Source organism: Hipposideros armiger, unplaced genomic scaffold (genome assembly GCF_001890085.2).
Source record: "Hipposideros armiger isolate ML-2016 unplaced genomic scaffold, ASM189008v1 scaffold_18, whole genome shotgun sequence".
Lineage (NCBI taxonomy): Eukaryota > Metazoa > Chordata > Mammalia > Chiroptera > Hipposideridae > Hipposideros > Hipposideros armiger.
This window is the reverse complement of record NW_017731368.1, coordinates 5,738,922-5,761,218: the sequence shown is the minus strand read 5'-3', so window position 1 is coordinate 5,761,218 and position 22,297 is coordinate 5,738,922. Positions and strand designations below refer to the sequence as shown.

Genomic DNA, 22,297 nt, shown 5'->3' with positions numbered 1-22,297 from the left:
AAAATTTGAAATGAGACTGAGAGAAAAGTCAACTGTGGTTTTGCTGTTGGACTCATTTCTACATAAACTTATTTAGGTTAGTAATAGATTTTCAAGAAGTAGTATGGGTGATCATGAGAGATCTAATGTAAAAACAAAAGAAAAATGATGTTTTATGAAACTTTAAAGTGAACAGTGAACTTTTTAATTGGTTTAAACTCTCTAATGACTTTATTCTTATGTCGCTTTCATGTTAATAACCTCCAGTGTTCCTCCTCTGTTGAGGCTTCATATCAGCTCTGATGAGAAACTGCTTCTGTGCATTTTTAACTCTTTCATGACACTTTAATTAACCTTAAGCATAATTCAGGGATATGTGGCGAATGATTCAGTATGGCGAGTTTTCCATTAGCTTGGAGCAGGTAGGCGTTCATCACAGTTGCCTAAATGGTCAGGCAGTAGGTATTTTTCACGGTCAGCCTTCACCCTACTAAACTTACCTCACTTCTACCCCAAATCATAACTTCCTCCAAACTGGCGTTCTCCTTTCCCGAACCCACCACCCATATGGCTCCTGTTGCCTGTTGCCCCCACTTTGGGAATGGTGCCCCACTGGTCCCTGTAGAAGGGTATGCCCTAGTCTGTGGGCGGCCCCTGTCCTTGGGGATCCTGCCTTAGCATCCTCTACTCTTCCGTTGACACATCGCACCAGGCTAATTTGACGGTTATTTATCTTTTTATATGTAGATGACTTATTTGTAAGAGTCTAAAGGACAGGGACTGTGTTGTCTCCTGCACAATTAGGATTCAAATATTTGCTAAGGAAAATAGACTCTCCTCTCCCTCCGCCTGAAGGAACTGTGTACCTTATCCCTCGAGGGAGCCACATATTTCATTGAACATGTCTTGTTTATTAAGATTACATAAATAGGCTTCAGGGAAATTGGTTTATTTCAGAGATCTCAATGAAAAGTAAATTGAGTGAATAATTAAGTATAAAGTCAAAATTTTAATAATGTCCACCTTTCCTAGATTATAAAAGCAGCACACATTCACTCCCAAAAATTTGAAAGAAAGAAAAGAAAAGCATAACTAGAAAAAAACCCTATAATCTTACCAATTTAACATTTTGGTATTTTTAATATATATATATATATATATATATGCTGATAAATTATATGCTTTAAAAAACAATTTGGAATCATATGTCATGCAATTTGGTATATGAATTTTTAAATTTATTTTATTGGAATCATATGCCATGAAATTTGGTATGTGAATTTTTTTTTAACTTATTTTATTGTGAGAATTTCCCCTTGAGATTAAGTACAGCAGCATAGTGTTAATGTTAGGTGTACTGTGAATTAACCATTTCCTTATTGTAGACCTTTATGTTATTTCTCATTTTTTTTTTTGCATATGTAAATATACTGAACATTGTTGTATATAAATATTTGTCCATGTCTTTATTTCATTAAGATATAACTAGTAGTAATATTATTTATTAATTAATAAGGGTATTAATTATTTTAAGGCTCTTGATACACATACTGCGAGATTGCTTTTCTGAAAGGTAATTTACAGTCCCAACAGGGTAAGGGAATCCCCAAATGACTTTGTCTTTTCAGTCAAAGTCAATGAAATATTAGGTGCCAGTATTTTTGTTTAGGGATTAGTTTTCTTTTCTGTTCCAGCATACTTTTTGGACCATATTTTAATGACCACTGTCATCACAATATCTGCGGGTGAAAAAGATGATAGGGAATTTAAGTGAGTTTAGAAAGTGTTGATAAAAGCTTTGGAAGAGAGGTTTAGATTATTAGTTCTTAAATTCTCCATAATTTCCAACTTATATTCTGTTTCTCTAGTAAAGAAGTAATTGTGGGTTGCCTTTTGTTATTTTGGTGTAATTTCCACACACCAACTTTTGCTTAAGTCATTATTTATTCTGTGAGCATTTTATACTAGAGCTGTCACCATCCTAATAATTTTTAAGTCTCACTTACCCTCAGGTAGACATAGTGATGCGTTTGGCATTTTTTATCACTTTAACGAGAGGCAATTCTGTTTAGGAATTTGAACTATTATCTGTGCTGTTGGTCCAAGTTTTGTGGCTTGGATGTTAACCCCTTTCTCTACAAATGCTGTATATTAAGTACTACTCTAGGTTGGTGAATAAGTCGCCTGACTCCTGAACACGTTCAAATTCCATGATACATAATATGTGGACTCTAGCTTGTTTTACTTAGCGGAGACTAAGATCACTTAAACCAGCACTTCCAGGGATTGATCTGTATTGGCAGCCCAGTCACTGCCTTGAGAGACTGGTGCAGGCTTTCAGCTTGGCATTCCTGGTGACCTCGGTGGCCCCGAGTCCATTAAAATTGACTGCTTGGAAGGAAACTTTCAGAACATACTTTATTAGGCACTTACCTTCCCTTGGAAAATACTTTCTTAGTCATTTGGAGGTACAGTTTTGCCTATTAGAACATTCCTCATAATAAATAATTCACTTTAACTTTTTAATATGTAGTTTCCATCTTAATTCCATCTAGTGACTGCAGACTGATACTATATGATAGCCACATAGTAAGTAATATTCATCCAATCCAGTGAAAACCTGGAATTTTCCATAACCTCGGACCTGTTACCTGTTTGTGCTTTCTTCATCTTTGATTTGCAGCGTATATTGATAACTGCCAGGAGGTGAAGTGCTATTCTAAGAGCAGGAGCGCTATTCTAGAAAAGTGGAACATTGTTTATTTGGATAAAGAGAATAGCAGCGGTGACCGCATGTAGGGTTGTGCTTATTTTGCTTGACCTGGAGGTTATTGAGACTCCTGGAGGATTTCGTCTACTGTCTGCCTTTCAGCCTCTGCCAGTTTTGTTATAGTTATCCTTGAAATTTTAGCAATGAGGTCAGGGTGGTGATGTTCACTGAGGAGTCCACTTAAGCTGGCTTTTCTACAGACATCCAGTTTAGTCTGATATCTCCCATGAGTAAGAATTACAGTTTTCATTCTTTGATATTTCTAAAACATACCAGATAATTTCCATGTGTAAGAAGCTTAAATCTAATTTTAGTATGGCTTTGCAAAAACTCATCTTTTAGTTGTTTGTATTAGAGGGCACAGATTTTTATTTATTTTTTTTAAAGCGTGTCCTTTGTTTGGGAGCATTTTGCACATGTGAATATTAGTGGTCTGATTTTGTGGGGCCGTTTATAATATCCCAGACAGAATGCAGAGAAGCTGTAGAAGTGGCCTGCTTTCCGCACATGGCCCCTTCTGGTCAACACTTCTCCTTTCTCATGCCATGGTTTGGTTCCTAATGGGTATCCCAGCGGAGCCACCTTTGTTCCGCGTGCCATGTTGCCCTCACTTCTCCTGGGGGGGGGGTGAGTAGGAGACATTTGTTTGATTACAGACCACACTGCCGTGGTGATGATGTCAATGAAAAGCTAAAAGTGAATTTTGACAAGACTAACAGTGTGAATTCCAAAATGACAGTAGGTTTAACAGAGGCTGGCTCTACAACTGTTTTCAGCAGCTTGCAAAATGTGTGTCGGGCCACCCACACTTCCTTCCTCTTCTCTAGCCACACCCGCACACTTCAGTTGCTTCTGCCCTCTTAGCTGGGAGAGCATCAGTATATTCTTGCAACACATACTAGTACTTGTTTCTCAAACATGAATTTCCATGTTATAAACACTCCTGACTACTTGGCCTGCTTCATTTAGGTCCAGCCTAGTTACATACATGTGTGAGCATATGCCACTCAGGAAGACTGCGTTAGAATGGCCTAATTTAGTGATTTGCCTGCTTCAAAAGATGTCATCTTAGCTATGTAGTCATTAAAAATACTGATTTAGGATAACTTAGTGCATGGAAAAACATTCATCATGTAGAGGAAAAAGGAGTTATCACACTTCATATGCAATAGCTTAGTTTTGTAAAGAAGCATAGGTATAAAGGATAAACGTACACCAAACCTGAAGAGAGGTCCCCTCGATGATATCACAGGTGGGGTTTTTTACCTCTCTTGTGCTTCTCTGCATTTTCCAAATTTTCTAAAATGAACTTGTATTGCTTTGTGGGGAGAAATACTTTAAAATGGGTACACCACCCCCCCCCCCGCCATGTATTCACGTGGGTGTGTATGTGTGTGTTCCTTTTTATTTAAATATTTGTGTTTGGGCATATATTATACATAGAATATAATTTGGAAGGCTGTGCACCAAAATGTTAACAGAGATTATCACAGAGGGTAGAATAACGGATGAATTAAAAAAAAATTCTCCTCTTCGCAAATCTATATGTTCTAATTATATGTTTTCCTACATTGTATAGATACTCCTTTCATAATTGAAAAAAAATACTAAAAGGAAAGTGATAAGAAAGTAAAAAAGCAGGATACGAATATGAAGTTAATTATAGAATGATCACACCTTTGTAAAGCAAAATAAAGAAGAAGCTGTATATGAATTTTGCAGAAAGACCACCAAAATATGAGTAGTGCTCATCTTCAGTGGTAGGATTGGGGGTGCCTCTTTATTCTTTCTACATTCTATTTTGTATTTTTGAGATTTTTCTGTAAGACTATTATTTTGATGGGAAAAATATAAAGGAATATTTAGTCCTTTTTTGAAAGGATAGATTTGATAGAGAGTCATCTTAATATCATTTGAAAAGCAAATGCTTAGATTTTGTGCAGTGTTTTATTGAAAAGTCATCAGACTTTGATGCTTACCTAGAGACGTTATTTCCTTTATCAACCTTATAGCACCTATTTTCAATTTAACATATTTTAGGAAAATGAACAGTAGAATTTTTATGAAAGCCAAAGAGAGGTAATAGCTCAGTAAATTAATTTTCTTGAAGTAAAGTAGAAGACTAAAAGAATTTCTACTTGCGTGAGCGAGACTACCACCATTAAAACAGTGATGTTGGTCGTGGTAGCTAGTATTTAATGAATGCTTACTGTGTGCCAGGTTTTATGCCAAACACTTTATTAATTCATTTATTGGGTTGTCGAAAAAGTCATGATGCATTTTTGCAATGAAAAACATAGAAAAAATACTTCATGATTTTTCCGACAACCCCATAATTCTCACCAGAACCCATGAGGTTCTACTCTTACAACTAACAATTTCTAATGAGGAAACTGACCATACAGAGACATCAGGTTTTGTGTAGGTCCCATTGGCTAGTGATTGGTGAGCTGGGGTTCAAACCCAGTCATTGGCCTTCAGAACCAATGGTCACCCACACTGGACTACCACACTGCCGTGCCAGAGAGGCTGTAGATGAAACAGGTTGTTGAAAGAGAAGCAGTCACAGGTGATGGGAAGAACTGCTGTATCCAACTTGCAGCTGAAGGACGAGGTAGGCATCCCAGGGCTCACCTGTCCCTAGGTGTGGGCCTGTGCCCATGATGTTGCTGGCCCGGTTTGTGCTGCAGAACTGTCTCCACTGCTCCTCACTCCCAGCAGTAAGCTTGTTTTCACATCCACCTTGCCTTCTTTCACCTTTCCTGGCTGTTTTTGCACTCCTTTCCCCCACGCTCATGTGAACTTGAGCTTAATGATTGATGACCTGGCCACTCCCCTTCAGTGGTCTGTGTAAATTGCCTCTGGCCTGGTATGAATCTTTAGGCCTCTAATTATTTGTGTGGCATCTCGGTCCTGGGAAGGGCTGCAGGGCCACCTCCAGTCAGCGTGCCCTCCCTGCGCCATGAATTTAGGTACCATGATCTGCTCATTCTCCTTGTTCACACTGATAGTTTCTTCTTTCCTATTAAATGGAAGCCTCTAATGCAAAGGTGTTTTGTGGTCCCTGGTGGTGGCATTAGCATCGGTTTCTCCTGGCCTGCTAGAGGACAGTGTGCTGGAAAGGTTGTCCTCCTCGGCTATTGGAGTCAGTGTTTCATGAGCCTGGGGGCTCCTGCCGACAAGTTGGGCTTGGAAGCCACAAGGAGCAGGTTTGGAGCCACAGACTCTGCTTCTTGCTCAACTTTGAGCCTCCTTGTGCTGCAAGGAAGGATTCTGTGAAATGCAGGAGGCGTTTAGAAAATGGTGAATTTACTATTGTTCATTATTATTGTTTCATCCTCCTTCCAATGGAATAGCCTTTCTGACCTGTCTACCTGGAACAATCTCTGGGTATCTGTTCATTGAAATTCCTACCTACTAAAGATCCCTGGAGTGGGTTGTGATTCACAGAGGGGAGAAAGACAGTGGGAGACTGGGTCACTAAAGACGAACGTGCCATTTGTAATCGTTTGTCTGGATTCAGTCTTAGGGTATATATTTTGACTTTAAGCAAAGTTAAAACAAGTAGAACTAAACAAAAATTCTTTTTCTGTGTTTTCTTTTAGGAGAAAGAAGCACCTAACAAGACACAGTAATAACAAGGATTATTCAGTATGCAGTTTGCAGGGTATGTCTTGGAGCCAGTACAAAGTCACCTTTATTTTATATAAGCCACATCTTAACATTTGGCATTGATGTTTACAATGATTTTCAGGCACTGCAAGATCCTCAAAGATCAAAAATATGATTTAATTACTTCCTGTGTAACTCAAAATACACTTGATAGTAAGATTAGACAGTGGACTAGTATTTTAAAAGATACTCAATAACAAGGATATTTTCCCTCCCAACCTTTAGTTAATCATAACATCATAATGGTTTTAGGTATACAGTTGTAGTTTCATAAACACTGAAAAAGGGGTGTGTGTACAAAAAAAGTACAAAAGAGTTCCTTGATAGTGAGAGTGATTAGTCATTTCACTACAGGGTAGTCTGTCATTTTGAAGAGACCCTACAAGATTCTTTCCCATGAACTTGATAGTAGATCAAAAATTATTTCATAGTGCTCTTTAGCTGGCACAGTTCTGAGAAGAGAAAAGTCAAAGTGATAATAGTGTCTGAGTCCCAGAAAAATACTTTTCCCTTATATGTATATTAATTTATTACTTCTGCAGTAAACCAAAAATTTAAAAACTAATTAATTAAATAAAAATTTAAACCAACTTAAATCTGATTTATATGCTACTTTCCAGGAATACTTCTAAACTAAAGTGATAGATGAGAAAAACAAATATTATATAACTTGGGGGCAGCCTGAAGAAGTTTGTTTTGAAAACTAAAGTTGCATTTGCAAACTTGTACAATAAAAACATAGATTTGGGTAGAATTTTAAGAATAATTACTGCCCTTTTATAATTAATTGAAGTTAAAGATAGTTTTCTGCCCCCTGGAGTTAGCTTAGAGTTGAAAATTAAATATGCCTGAATTACACATCCTTTTAGAGAACTGTCCAAAGGAAGCAATATCTTTCCAGTTGGAATTTCTTGTTAATCTTGTCATTAAAATTATTAGCTTGGATGCCAAGGCTAATACACAGGATAGAAGAAAATAATTTTCTTTCCCCAATACTTGTTCATAGTACTGGTTTCTTATTTTAAAAATCCTAATAGAAACAGAATTAACAATTTAGTTTTGGTTTCTGAAATTAATTTCAGAAACAATATAAGTACTGTTCTTAGCTTCACATTTTCAGGTATTATTTTTTACTGTCTACTGAGAGCATTAGAAAAGGCTCTACCGAAGGGATGAAGATGCACTAATAGGGAAGAGCTAGCCTTGGGAGATAGCTGTAGTCCTCATTTGATTTTGTTATTTAATTCTATAAATTTTGATGTGAGAAAATAATAGTGGGAGTTCAGTCTGTGTGTTTTAAAGTGACATCTTAATGTGTATAATTTTATACATTTATTTGTTTTTCTGAGTCAGGATCATTTATAAGAACCTATTTCTATATTTAGAGTACATATTATAAAGATGGAGAATTTTAAATGCCATATGACATTGGTCTTTAAGACTTAAATACTTTAAGAATGCATGCTTGTTTATTCTTGAAATACAAGCTGATCATGGTGGGTTTTGTTTGAGAGTTGAAAAACCATAATAAAGTTAAGCATAACTATAATAACAAGTATAATGAGTATCAGTCAGTCAGCAAATATCTATTAAGCACCTACTGTGCCAGGTACTGTTATAGGCACCAGTGACACAAGAGCAAACAATTGCCTTGTAAACATTTTGGGAAAAAGTTGCATTTTAAAATTTAACAAAATTTTGATTACCTGTTATATGTGAAACATTGTTCTGGATGTTGGAGGAGGGTAGAAGAAAAAAAACTAGAACCTTGGAGACCTCAAGAACCTTGTAGTCTCAGAATGGAGATGGCATATATAAAAACCTGTAGAATAAGACCATGGGGATGGAGGTGTCCAAGGGGATACAGAGTGGGAAGGGAATTCCAGCTGGGAGAGTAAGGGAAGGCTTCACCAAAGGAATTCTTTTTTATTATTATTCATAGGAAATAGTGCTAGGCTTGGAATAACAGGAAAAGTTGGGTTTCTGTCCAAGTGTTTATTCTTTGTGTTTTCCCTTTCTTGTCAAGTCTTGCCTTTTTTTTTAAAGACACTAATTGAAATTACTTTTGGAAAATGTTTTTTTTTAAACATAGCTTATCAAACTTGCTAGTTTTCTTATTTTTGATATCACCAGAAAATATTTTAACAAACTATTGTAATTGTTTTGCAGTTTGTAAAATTTAATATGGTATTTAAATTCTCAACCTGTATCATGTGAACCCTAAATAAACAGGCTATTATAAATGACCCTCATTTTATGTTTTAATTTATTTGCTTCAAGCTTCTCTTAATTTTTTTTTAAATGAAGCTATAGAAGGAGAAGTCACAGAATCTTAATTTTGTTTCTCCTCTTATTTTATAGGTGTCCATGGCAACATTGAAAATGAATTCCTTATTTTCACCAGATATTCTTATATGAGAAGATCCATTTCAAACAGTCTAAATATTGTTTCTTCTGTCGGACCAGCATGGCAGGATTCAAGCGAGGGTATGATGGAAAGATTGCTGGATTATATGATCTGGATAAAACCTTGGGTCGAGGTCACTTTGCAGTGGTTAAACTTGCCAGGCATGTCTTTACAGGTGAAAAAGTGGCAGTCAAAGTTATTGACAAGACAAAATTGGACACACTAGCTACTGGTCATCTTTTCCAAGAAGTGAGGTGCATGAAACTAGTGCAGCACCCCAACATTGTTCGCCTCTATGAAGTTATTGACACCCAGACCAAACTATACCTTATCCTAGAACTTGGGGATGGAGGAGATATGTTCGATTACATCATGAAACACGAGGAAGGACTTAATGAAGAGTTAGCCAAGAAGTACTTTGCTCAGATAGTTCATGCTATATCTTACTGCCATAAACTCCATGTGGTTCACAGAGACTTAAAACCAGAGAATGTAGTCTTCTTTGAAAAACAAGGTCTTGTCAAGTTGACAGACTTTGGTTTCAGCAACAAATTTCAACCAGGGAAGAAACTCACTACGAGCTGTGGATCTCTTGCATATTCTGCTCCAGAAATTCTGCTTGGTGATGAGTATGACGCACCCGCAGTAGGTAGGTTACCTTCCAGTATTTGAATTCTACTTAGTGTAGTTGGTCAAATCAGTTATTTATCTAAAAATAATTCTAAGAGAATTTCTATGAAATGTGTTGTAACAGATTGGGTTTTATGAATGCTATGCATAAAACCTTAAAGCTGGCAATTGGGTTTTTTACCCTTTAAATGTGAAATATTTAAAGTATATTTGCCAGCACAAAGGAAAATGAGTAAGTTGTCATTTAAGGTAATCTCATCTGCTTATTGTAATTTTTTTTAAGGTCTGAATATTCGTCCTATCTTCTTAGATTAATCATCTCCTTCCTGTGAAGACTGTTTGAGACCCATAGTGGAAAGGCCCTATGAACATTACAGTGCAATGTGAAGAATTTGGGCATTGGAACCATTTATTAATTGTGACATTGAACAGTGTGTACTTGACCCCTCTTCTTCATTTCTTCATCCATAAAATAGAATTAAATCAGATACAAGTATTGTCTTATACTTGTATGTGAATGGTAATTTGGCTGGGTATAGAAATACATTTTCAAAATCATCTTCCTCCCAACTTTGAAGATATTTCCCTGTCTTTCTGCCTCTAAAGTTGCCAGTGCAAAGTTTGAAGTGAGACTAATTTTATTTTCGTTTCATTCATTCATTCTGTGACACATAGTTTAATACTTGTGGGAGTGTTCCATTAGTGGGTTTTCTTGTGTATTCTTTTGTTTGATGCACTGGTTTCTCATGGTATGCTCATTTTGCCTAGGTGCTTAGGGATTGTTAGTTGTGTGTTTATCTGTTTTTGAGATTTCCTCGTATCTGTCTGTGAGTATGATGCCTGAGTAATGTAGTTTACTTACCGTGAATGTGGGAGAGGAGCAAGGTGTGGCCACATGGGATGTCCTGATGTCTGGTCTTACTAATTCACAGACTGTCAGCACACCTCTGCCCCTAATGCCCACAGTCACTCCTCCGTCCTGGATCAGGTTTCTGCTCATTCATGCATGGTGAGTTACTGAGTGATAGGAGTTAATCCTGCTATGGGTTGTCTTGGTGCAATTCCTTTTTGTTTCCAGTGTGTGTCTTCTAGAAAGAAATACCCCAGAAACTCCTGCCGGGTGGGTTTTGGGGCTCTAGTTTCCTCTTCCAGTCTGACCCTACCTGCTATGTACCTTTTCTGTCACATCTAAGGATCTGGGGAGAGAAGGGTGGCTAGGTCACGCTCAGTGAGCTATTGATTCAGTTGCCTCTGTGGGCTTTCAGGAATGTACAGTCCAGTGCAGCAGTGTGCATAGTGGAAGACTCCTTATTGCTGCTTGTTACATCAGCTTAGACAGTGGCAGGGCAGGCAGGGGAAGGAATCTTGGCCTGTTGGGGTAAGGCACGCGCCGTGCCTTTGCTCTGGAGAGATCAGGCTCTGCCGAAACTGATGGGTGCCTTGCTGCTTGCCTTGTGGGTGGCCTGCTTGTAGTGAGGCTCCAAGTGACTTGGGGTGGGGAGGAGGGGATCCCAAAGCAGCATTGGGAAAGAGCTTACTCTGCTTTAGAAAGCAAAACTAAAGTATGCTTTAAAGATCTCTTCATTATAGAAACTCTAAAATGGGAAAACTGTTCCTTAGATCACAGATACAGATACATTTCAGTTGTTATAAAACCCTGACATTGTTTATGACTTTTTTTCCTACTTCACTAAAATGTTTAAGTTATTTTCAAGTTAAAATGAATTAAATTTAGTCTTGAAAACTTTGCCATCTCAGTTGAGATTTAGAGGCTTCTTAGGATGGTACATCTCTGGAACTGAAAACCCCTGTATTACATGCTTCCTAGTTTATAGACAAACTATTTCAAAGATGAACTGTCCAGTCTCTGCATTAATTACTATTTGGTAAGTTGATATGCAGTAGACATCACTGAGAGTTAAATTACTTACAGCATGGCTCCATATTAATGCGGTTCAAAGGCTTGGATGTAGAGTCAGTGCAACCAGTTTTGGGGAATGTAAACAAACCATCTGTATACACTCTCTACAATGTGCAATTCAGCTTTTAATGGAGATTATACAGTTGTGAAAAGTGTCTGCATGCCTATGAATATGAAAAAACTTGAGTTATTTTCTTCATAAATCTCTACTTTGCCCTACATTAAAATGTTACTCTTTGCTGGCTCTCAGTAAACTAGGTATAGAGGGGAAAATTCTCAGCTTGATAAACAGTGTCTACAAAAAACCTATAGCTAAGATACTTAATGGTGAAAGACTGAATGCTTTCCCCGTGAGCTCGGAAACGTGGCAAGGATGTACACTCACCACTCTATTCAACGTAGTACTGAAAGGCATACGGATTAGAAAGGAAGAAATAAAACCACCTCAGTTTGCAGAAGACATGATTGCCTACAATGAAAAATCTGAAGCTATCTACAGGAAAATTCCTAGAACCAATAATAAATTCAGCAAGATCACAAAATACAAGATTACAAAAAAAATCAATTGCATTTCTGTATATTAACAGATATGTGGAGACAAATTTAAAACAATACTATTTATAATCATGCCACAGAAAATGTGTGCATCTAACAAAACACTCATTGCAAAAATAATTTATGCTGAGAATTGCAAAATGCTAATGAAGGAACTCAAAGACCTAAATAGAGAGACAAACCATGTTTGTGAATGGGAAGCAACATAGTCCAGATGTCCGTTTTTTCCAAATTGATCTGTAGATCTAATGCAGTTCCTATGAAAAGCCCTGGAACATTTTTGTAGACATAGACAGCATTATTCTAAAATTAGTATGGAAAGGCCAGGGACCTAGAGTAGCTAGAACAACTATGAAAAAGAGTAACAAGAAAAGGATAATTCCTGTAAGCCCTCTGGGAAATAGTTCATCAGTCTTATAAAACTGATTATGTACTGCCATACAGCCCTGACTCCGGGGTTTATCCCAGAGAGATGAATGCCTATATTCACCTAAAAACCTGCACGTGTATGTTCAGAGCAGCTTTATTTGTAACAGCCAAACCCTGGAAACAACCCAGATGTCCTTCAACGGGTGAATGCTTAGACTGGTTCATCCTTGCCCTGGAATACTATGTAGCAGTAAAAAGGAACAAACCATTGATACAACAATTTGGATGGATCTCAAGGGTATTATGCTGAGTGAAAAAAGCCAATCTGAAAAGTTTATGTACTATGTAATTCCATTTACATAACTCTTGAAATTACAGAATTGTAAAGATGGAGAACAGATTGGTGGTTGCCAGTGGTTCGAGATGGTGGTGAGTGGTGTAGCTATAAAGGGTTAGCATGAAGGAGCCCTGTGGTGATGGAACACTTTTGTATCTGGTGGCAGTTACACATGTGACAAAATTGCATGGAAACTACACACAAACAAATGAGTGATGAAAGGTGAATAAGCTGTGTGGACTTGACCGATGTCAGTTTCCTGGTTTCGATGTTGTGCTCTAGTTCTGCTTCGGTGTTAAGCAAGCTGTTGCTGCTGGGGAAGCCGGGGGAAGGGTACATGGGATCGCCCTGGGTTTTTGTTGTTGTTTGTTTGTTTGTTTTGGCAACTCCTGTGAATCTATAATTACTTCAAAATAAAAAGCTAAAAAATAATATATATTATTCATTGCCAGAAAGACAAGTAATTCAATGTAGATGTTCCTTAGATGTGTAGGGGTGATTTTTTGCTTTATTTTATTTTTATTTTTTTTTTTTTTAGCTGAGCCATCCTGTCATCTAGTGGCAGCTCAGCTCTGGCCAGGAATGGAACTGCCGTTGTTCAGAGCTCGCACTCTTGACCAACTGAGCCACTTGGCCAGCCCTTTTTGCTTTATTTTTAATAATGCCTGATTATGGTCTGGGAATGAAAGTCGCTATGGTAGAAACACACTAGGTTTTTGTAGTGTTGAAATGCATGCTAACAAACATTAATCTTATACTATATTTTTTAAAATAAAACAATTTTAAAACCAGGTAATCAGCCAAAAATTATCCTGCATCCACTGAGGTGAGAGCATTTAGCCTTCACATGTTAAAAGCACGTACTTGTATTTATTTTAGAGCAGTTGTTCCTAACTTTTTTTAGTTTAATAATGCCTTAAGATCTGATGAAGGCTATGGACACATTTTAAAATTGTATCCTTAAGATACTAATAAATGTCTTTAATTATTCCTTTCTTTGACCTAACTTATTGCAGGTGAAGAACATCAATTTAAAAATGACTACCTGGTCTATCTGAAAAAAACTGCCTTGTGAAAAAGTAGATTAGTAAAACATAAGTTGAGACATTCTTGACTATTAATTTATATGCAATTTACGGTTTGTATAATATGAGAGTTTTTTGAAGTCTTGGCATATTGAAGCTAAGAGTTGTGGTTAAACTGGAAGCCACATTTAATGTACTTAAGGCAGTTAGTTTTTCCTTGCCCTGCTCTAGTCCTGTGATAAAATATCTCAGCATACGCCTTCCTCTAAAAGAGTCTTCGAGAGAATTTAGCAAATGGGTGGCCACCCCACCAAAAGAACTGATTGCAGCATTATGTGTATACTTGTATGTTCAAATATTTAAATATGCAAATATTAAAAAAATTTTTTGGAAGATTACTCCTTCCTTTACAGATAGTACTACCCAAGCCATAACACCTTTGTGGTAGAGCTTTAAAATAGTCCAGAAGACACCCACAAATGGGAAAATTTCTCTTTGGTTTATATAAATCTATTATAGTTTATGTCATGAATTGATAACTCCTTGCTTTTATTTCAGTTTATTCCAGAAAAGCTGTTAAGATGTTGCTTTCACAGTGCTTCCCAGGCTGCACCAAATCTGAGTGTGTACAATTTTATTTCCTGTCACAAAGTTACCATTTATTAGCGAGAGATACAATGTTTCTTAGTAATGTTTCAGTGTTTCCTGACTTGGAACTTCTCTTCCCAGAGTCAGAACCTGGTTAAATTGTATATTGCTTACTCTTAGACTATTTGACATTTGGACACATGGGCCCTGATGGTTTCTAGATTAGACCTTTGGCTTGTGTCACAGCTTTAGGCTCTAGTGTAGAGTTTGGGATTATGCATTTATAAGGGTTGATTTGTGCCTTTTCTCTGCCTAGGGAAGGAAATTTGGTCTGCTTTAAAGTAGTAGTACCTTGTTTTATCTTAAAAGGTAAACAAAACCTGCCTGCATGGTATGTGCCCAGCAGAAAATGCATTGCACCCTGGGGTCCAGGCCTACTCACACATGTAGCTTTCAGTTGTTGAGAACTAAAAAATATATCCACAGAAATGTGGCATACACTCTCCAAAACCCAACTGCCAAGTGCAAGGTCACATACTCTGAAAGATACCTTTTACAAAGCATAACATCATTTTGTCATATAAAACCAAAGAAAAATGAAAACCCTTCCCTAAACTTTCTGAAGTTTTACATGCCTATGAGAAATGACAGTTATTTCAGAAGCCACAATTAATTGATCTGGCATGAACCCTCTGTAAATAAAAGCACTTTATTCAGTATTCTGTATATTCACAAAGTACTGCCTTATAATGTGAATGCTGTATAATTAAGTATTTGGGAAGCAGGAAGCAGAGTGTCTGTGCCTTGAGTAAAATCTTTTGGGTTTTATAAATGAGCTACTATTGAATTTAATACTTGTAATAAAGATTCTTGAGCATGAAATGTGATGGGTGGTATAATCTATAGGTACCATAAAGATGGCTTTTGTAGGCTAACTCAATCATTGATTTTTCAGCAAGAGGCCCAAAAAATATGATACAAATGATTTGTGTGTTTTTAATGTTTTCCCTACTGTATTTTTAGCTCTAGTGTTTATTGTTCTGACTGTGTTATAAGGCTTAGAGCAAATGAAATATATGTTGACACTATTTTGAAAAGTATAATTTACTGCACTAGTGGTATGGTAAGATTTAAACTGGTGGTTCTCAACACTCATCAGTTTCACCTAAGGGAGATTGTGTGTGTGTGTGTGTGTGTGTGTGTGTGTGTGTGTGTGTGAGAGAGAGAGAGAGAGACAAGAAGCTAGAAATACATGAACTTAGCAAAACTAAAATCTTAAGTTGTCAGTAGATGTTGAGAAATCACATCAAAACATCCCCAATATATGACTATTACTGGAAAGTTTCATTTAAAACCTTATTTGAGTGACTTTTATTAGTTCTTAACTCGATGAAATCCAAAGTCAATTACACAAGCTATTTTTTTGACACATTTTGTAGTAGCGATAACATGATTTTAAAAGTAAGCTTATTTAGAATGTTAGCACATGCCGACTCAGGCCGTCTCCCTCAACATCCCTCCGATCAGCCGGCATCCGAGGGGGTTAACCAGAGCCCTTCTGCTAAGCCTGTCCTTCGAGTCTTGAAGAATGGCTGCCACGCTTGTCGCTTTTAACTGGCTGACGAAGGCTTATTGTTTGTGTGATAGGAGAAAGGGACAACAAAATATTGATGAAGGCCAATGGTGGGCAAGGCAGACAGAAAAGCGCAGATCATATTTACCTTTCTTTTTGATCCTGGACGAGCCCCCAGTAAATGATGCAGGCTGAGAGGAAGCCCTCGGGCTTTGGGCCAGGGTAAGTCTGGAATTGCAATGGGGAACAGCGATAAGGGGAAGGGAATTCCGCAGACTGAGGTGACAGTCTCAGGTAGCCACCACGCATAAGAAAGATAATGCTTGTCAGTTCCTTTGGGTCTGCTCCTTTTAGTCTGTTCATGTCACTCCTCTGCTCAGAACACTTTAAAGACCTCCCATTTCATTCAGAACCCAAACTGGAGCCCTCACAGGTCAACATGGCCTTCATGACTGGCTTCCCCGTTTCTCCCCATTTCTTCCCTGACTTTGACCTCCCACTGGCCAGCTCCAGCCACACCGCCTCCTTACTCTTAGTCACATTCCACACCCACTCCTGCCTCAGGTCCCTTCTGTCTGCCATACCTCTGCCGACCCTCCTGTTGCCCACATGCCACCCTCTTGGTGAGGCCCTGCCTTCTACTCCACAGGTGGAGGCCCCACCACTGCCCACCCCTGCGCTTGACACCCTTCTCTGGTCTCTGTTACTTCCACCTGTGCAGTGGGATTGGTAATAGCTCCTGCCTGTGGGGTTGTCGTAGGGATTATGTGAATGAAGACACGGGTACTCAGCAGTGCGCCAGAGGCAAAATCCGCCTTCAGGAGGCAGCTGTAGGTCTCAGCCCATCCTTCTTCGGAGACATCCCAGGATGGCCTGTTTCTGTGGTGCCCTGGCTGGCAGTCCATGGCGTGTTTAAGGATCACGGCCTGTTTTCCTTCTGTGGTGCTTTCTTCCTCCTTTGGAAATTCATCCTCGGGAGAATTTCTGAAATGTCCTGAAATGTTGGCTGCCGTGGGGAACCTGGGAGGAGGTGCAGCCCCAGGACTTTTGCTCATGTGTTTTTCTCCCACGTGTTTTTAGTTGTCTTTAACTTTCAGAACGTTGGGTTACTTGTATTTAGGGACTAGGTTAACTTCTAAAGTAGGTACTTTTCTCTGTGTGTTTAATGTTAGATAAAAGAAATGAAAGTCCTGGTATTTATTTGATAAGTGGCTAGTTTCTTGGATCTTCAGAAAAGCTTTTCAGACCACCCCCAACAATAACTATTTTAATACAGAAATGCATATAGAAACTGAAACCACTTCTGCTCAGGCTGTAGTATAGCAAACTGTCAGGGAGCTGAAAACAGCACATCTGCTGGGGTATTTTTTTAAGATTGTTTTGGGGGGGATGGGGTGGAGAAACATAAACTATGGAAGAGTCTGGTTCGCAAAATAAAAAAAATCAGTCGTTAGAACCAAGTTTAACACAATAAATTTGGAACCCTGTTAGTCAGACTGCACATATCTGCACAGACTCCGAATGGGCAAGTGCAGTTATTGCAGTGTTTTTAGGAACCACGGAAGAAGATGTCTTCCGTGCATCTGACCCCCCTGCACACTCCGAGATGGCCCTGCTGGGACCAGTCAGTGGCAGGCCTCAGTTTCTGGGGAATCCCTGTCCCATCAAGTCAGGAAGGTGCGTGTAAGGTCCTGAGTTGTTATCATGACTCTAGATTGGCAGCTTGGGAAACAAGTGCATTACCGTACAGAGCGCGCTTTACTGTGTCTAGGGCCGGGGTTTCTGTCGGTCAGAGTCTCACATGTTAGTGTTGACTTTGGTGGAGAAAGTGGGGAGCAGACACAGAACAGGGCGCCATGGAGCTAAGCCACGTTAACCTGCGGAGACTGTGCTGTGTGTGGAACTGGGGCTTCCTTAGAACTGAGTCCAAATACATGTCCTTCACTGTTTTTATAGTTCTTATTCCTGTCATCCTATGTAACCCATTTTCTATATGACCTACATTGTCTTTGGAAAACACCGGCTTACCTAATTTACCTTGCTTTATTAGACTTACAGTGATGTGTTTAAAATTATATCCAGTATAGTGTAAAACAGTGCCTAATTTAATAGTTTAAAATATGAATTCAGAGAAAATTGTAGGACTTCGGCATTTGGGGCCCCGTCTGGTGAGCAGGAGAACAAGACTGTGGAGTGAGGCTCTTTGGAGACACTGATTTCTGGCGCATGGGACAAAGCCGGGCACAGAGTAGGCACACGGGTTTGTTGGATAAAAATAATGGAGGGGTTGGAGATGGCTAAAAAAAGAGGCTGATGAAATGCAGAGGGCACATGCCTTGGTCACTGTCCCTTTGGAAGGGATGGGGTGAGGCCAGCTTCGCATACTCCAAGTGGCTCCCTCGTCCCCTTGCTCAATAGTCAGGTCCGTGAGAGAGGGAGCTGTGTTTGTGTACGCCTTATCTGTGTCCCATCCTCATGGCCTGGTAAATACGACAGGCTCTCAGTGTTTGTTTAAGTGAGTAAATATTACAGAGATGAACTACAGGAATGAGAATGGACGTTCGTTCATTCTTTCCGAAGCCGAATGGTGGTCGCCCTCCATGTTCTGCTTAGTCCCCTTGCTCACATCGTCCTTCCTTTTTCGTGGCTTCTGTATGTATAGTTGGAGAGTCTGAGGGAAGCTGTGCTTCCTCTCTTCAAAGAGATGCAGAGGCGCAGTTTCAGAGGCGTGCCATGGACCACCATGAAGCCCTTTGTCGCAAGGTATTTTTTTAAAGATCTAATTGGGGAAAGCTACGCATTTGTGGCTAACTCTTGCCTCACCGAGGTACTTAGGAATGCCTCCAGGGAATGTTCTGGCGAGATGGCGATTTCAAGACAAGTGTCTGGAACTACCCCCGAGGTGGGGGACCTGGTGGTAGCTCTGGCTTCAGTGTCACTTTCCCTTGGGAAGCCTCAGGTTTGCCCTGAGGCAGGGCTCGAACTGGAGGGTGGCTGGCCAGCAGCACCGCCTGAGCCCTTCCCTGGCTTCAGGGGACCGAGGCCCCTCACCCCCAGACACTGGAGTGTTGCAATACCACCAGGAAAACAGGTTTATCTGAAATTTTTGCGGCCCCATAACCCTGCCCCTTTTTTGTCCTTTCATCACATTTTATAAGACTGTTAATGGTTTTTATGAAACATCAGTGAGTTTACTATTTGAGTTTTCTAAATCCTTGAAGGCAGCTATTTGTGCTGAAAAATTATAATTAAAATAATTCCTGCTGTAGCTGTTCATGCTGTGGAGAGATTGGTCTCTGAATCCATGAAGGGAACGTGACCAAGTGTCCCCAGACCACAGGCTCATAATCACTGTCTCAGTGAGTGGAGAACTTGCCCAGGCTTTTAAAAATTACCTTTTACATTCCTATAAAGAGCTTTCTGCTTATTCAGCTAAAGTATGTCCACATTGTAATATCCTATTAAGTGCAGCTAATTTTTAAGTATGTTTTTCACAAGTAATAAATGAATGCTCTTGTGAGATAATTTAAATAATACAGAAGTATGTTGATTAAAAAGTATAAAATCCCTTTTGCTTGTCCCCTGCCAGGCCCTCTCTTGTGCTCAGAGGTCACAGTTTTTATCAATCCTTGCAGCTCTGTACTGCTGCACGTCGCACTCTTGGCCCAGACACCCTCTCAGAAATTACCAGATAAGTGGCGGTGTCCACAGTTTATAGCAGAGAGAACTAAAATGCACACAAGCCAGGTAACTTGGCCAAGAATACAGAGCTAATTAAATGGCCAAGGTAGAATTTGAACCCTGGTCTCCTGAAGGAAATCCCACAGCTGTCATGTTTTGCCTGGCTTTTCTTTCCCTCTTCATCTGTCACGGTCACTTCCTGATTGGTGCCAGAATCAGATTTGTAGTGATTTGTGAAGGAATGCTGAGTTGCAAGGGTGTCTTCTTCTCTGGTTTGGGTTTATGTGAACATGTGCAGTCCCACAGTGTGTGATCGATAACCTCCTGACTCCTTGAACTTTTTCCTGTTTTCTTTGGACTTGAAAAACAAGTTTGCACAAGCCTTAAACAAATGACTAAAACAAACTGCGGCTTGTCTTCACTAATCCCCCCCACAGACACACACACATACACTCACACACACACTGTCTCTCATACTCACTCCGAGCACTTCTTAGTCTCCTTCCCTTCTTAACTGTTTTTGGAAGGACATGATGACCACCGACTGCCCCAGCCCTCCGCTGCAGCTGCCTTTGGAGGACCCTGCCCAAACAGTGTGTGCAGAGCACTTCTTTCTCCTTAGTTTCAAGTTTACTCCATTCAGCAAACTTTTGTCGGGCCGGCACTGCCTCATGCAGGGGGCATATTCTGCATTCCTGGAAGCTGTGAGTAATGGAGGCAGACAGGAGAGCATCTGTAATTACAGCTCTTTGTGAGGATGCTGGTCACCAGGTGGCCCAGCTCGCCAGGTTGGAGGGCAGAGTGGGGAGACCTCGAGGAAGTTGAGGGGCAGTGGGAGCCTCCGAGGATTCTAAGCACATGATGAAATTGGCAGGCTCTCCATGACCTAGAAGTCAGAGGACCCACAGAGCATGGAGTCTGGGATGTCTCCTAAGTTTTGATTGGGTGGCAGTGCCGTTGACCGGGCGAGAACACAAATGGGGACACACAGGTTTGGATAAAAGATGGTAAGCTAGTTTGGGCTGCATTGATGTTTCAAGTCCCCATGGAGTGTTTAGCATTTTAACGGGTTCAGGCCTGGGAAAGTAATCTTTTGAAGTAGATATGATGGCATTCATTCTCACTTTCTTTCTTTCTTTCTTTCTTTCTTTATTTTCCCCCCTTCCCCTCACTTTATTTTTTAAGAGAAGAACTAATTCCTTGTTAAATAATAAAACTTTGCTTCTAACTAATGTGTTGATAAAACCAGGAATAATAAAGATGTCTGAAAACACAGACTTGCCCATATTCTTCATTCCTCCAAATGAGCTGACAGTTTCTTACTTTCACTGTGAAAGTAAACTGTCAGCTCTGGCCATGTCCCTTAGAACCAACCGCTGGCCTTGTTAGGAGCAAGAAGAGGCTTTGGTAGCCAGAGCTCTGGGAGATTCGGATGCAGAGGAGCAGTTATTACAGTGTAGACAGGAATTCACCCAGGGCACCATGGGCATTAGGTTTCCGAGTCTCGTACAAGAACAAAGGTCCTGGGGTTTCTTATGGAACTCCTGGGGCCGACATTCTTCTGAACTGTCCTAGCTCTTCTAGGAAAGCACTGCCCTGGACATCAGCACTGGGTCATGTGTCAGTTGCTGGTGACCACAGTTGGAACTGCAGAGTGGTTGCATAAATCCTGCTGGTTGTAAGTGTGTGGTAAAAGGTGTTGGTCCCTACTTCATCTGTAGTGGTTTTAGAATGTTCTATTCTTACTGCTGCTTCTGTGACTCATAGCTACATTGATAAAAGAAAGCCAGAGACAAAAATAGAGGTTTCTACCTAAAGCCTTTCTTCTGGTCTTCCGTTTTTATTACTTGCTAATCCCTCTTCTTTCTTTTGCTGTCTAGATAACTCACTTCAGAAATGAGTTTTTAGACAACCTCTCAGTAGTCATGGCACTCTCTCCAACCCCCTTTTGACAATTGCTTTTTCTCAAATTAATCACTAGCCTGCTCCTTTATTCTATTTTGTTTTCATGTTGGTCTTTTGTTAGCCTGCTGAAAGGAACTTTGTAATATCAGCTCCACCTCCAATACTAGAAGCAGCGTGACTCAGTTGCGTTACGATAAATGGACCCGCTGCATGTTAGCAGCTGCGACTCCAGTGCTCATTCTGAGACCTTACTTCCTGCCAGCCTGAGGGCCAGTAGGGGGACCAGTGACTCCAGCCTGTAGACTAACAAGACTTCATTAGCTTTCCATTCCTTCCCACAGCTCCAGGAGTTGGAAGATTTTCTTTTTTTTTTTTTAACCAAAGGAATTGTATTAAGCAATATTTTTCCATTTTTTTATTAACCAAAGCTTATAGCTAGGTCTAAAACTCAAAACTTATGCTTCAAATAGTATCAACATTAAGTTTGATTTTTCAGATGGTTGAGGTTCATTTACCTGTGTACCTTGAATATGAGTAGACAATTCCAATTAACGTTTTTTAAAAATGAAAATAATGTCAAGTCCCTGTTCTATGCTATTTCTCTCCCCCTCAGTTACAGACTTGGTGGGTCCCTTGTGGTCCTAGGATCTCAGGCTGAGGCCATGATCTGTACCTTGGGAGTTTCTAGTTGTATTAGCAAGTTGTTTTTTTTTATGGGAAAAGATCATTAAACATATCCACTAAAATGAATTTTTATTAAGACAAGTCCCACCCCCCTCCCCTATTATATAATAGAAAATCCTTCTTGATGCCATTCTTAGTCCTCTGATACCAGATATCTGGTCCTGGAGACCCAAGCGCCTGAATCATCACTTTTTTTTTTTT

At 39.6% G+C, this 22,297-nt stretch overlaps 1 protein-coding gene across 4 annotated transcripts in view; it reads left to right on the top strand.

The window, feature by feature from the left end:
• Window positions 1-22,297, top strand: part of SNRK (SNF related kinase) — a 47,375-nt gene that overhangs the window by 6,952 nt on the left and 18,126 nt on the right. For 2 of the 4 annotated variants that reach the window (XM_019633246.1, XM_019633263.1), the window contains 3 exons: window positions 6,355-6,416; window positions 8,783-8,908; window positions 9,004-9,477. In XM_019633246.1, coding sequence (XP_019488791.1) covers window positions 6,355-6,416; window positions 8,783-8,908; window positions 9,004-9,477 — 662 coding nt within the window. Of the gene's footprint in view, window positions 1-6,354; window positions 6,417-8,782; window positions 9,478-9,768; window positions 9,890-22,297 lie in introns of those variants that run through there. The other 2 variants (XM_019633255.1, XM_019633268.1) reach the window with 2 other exon arrangements.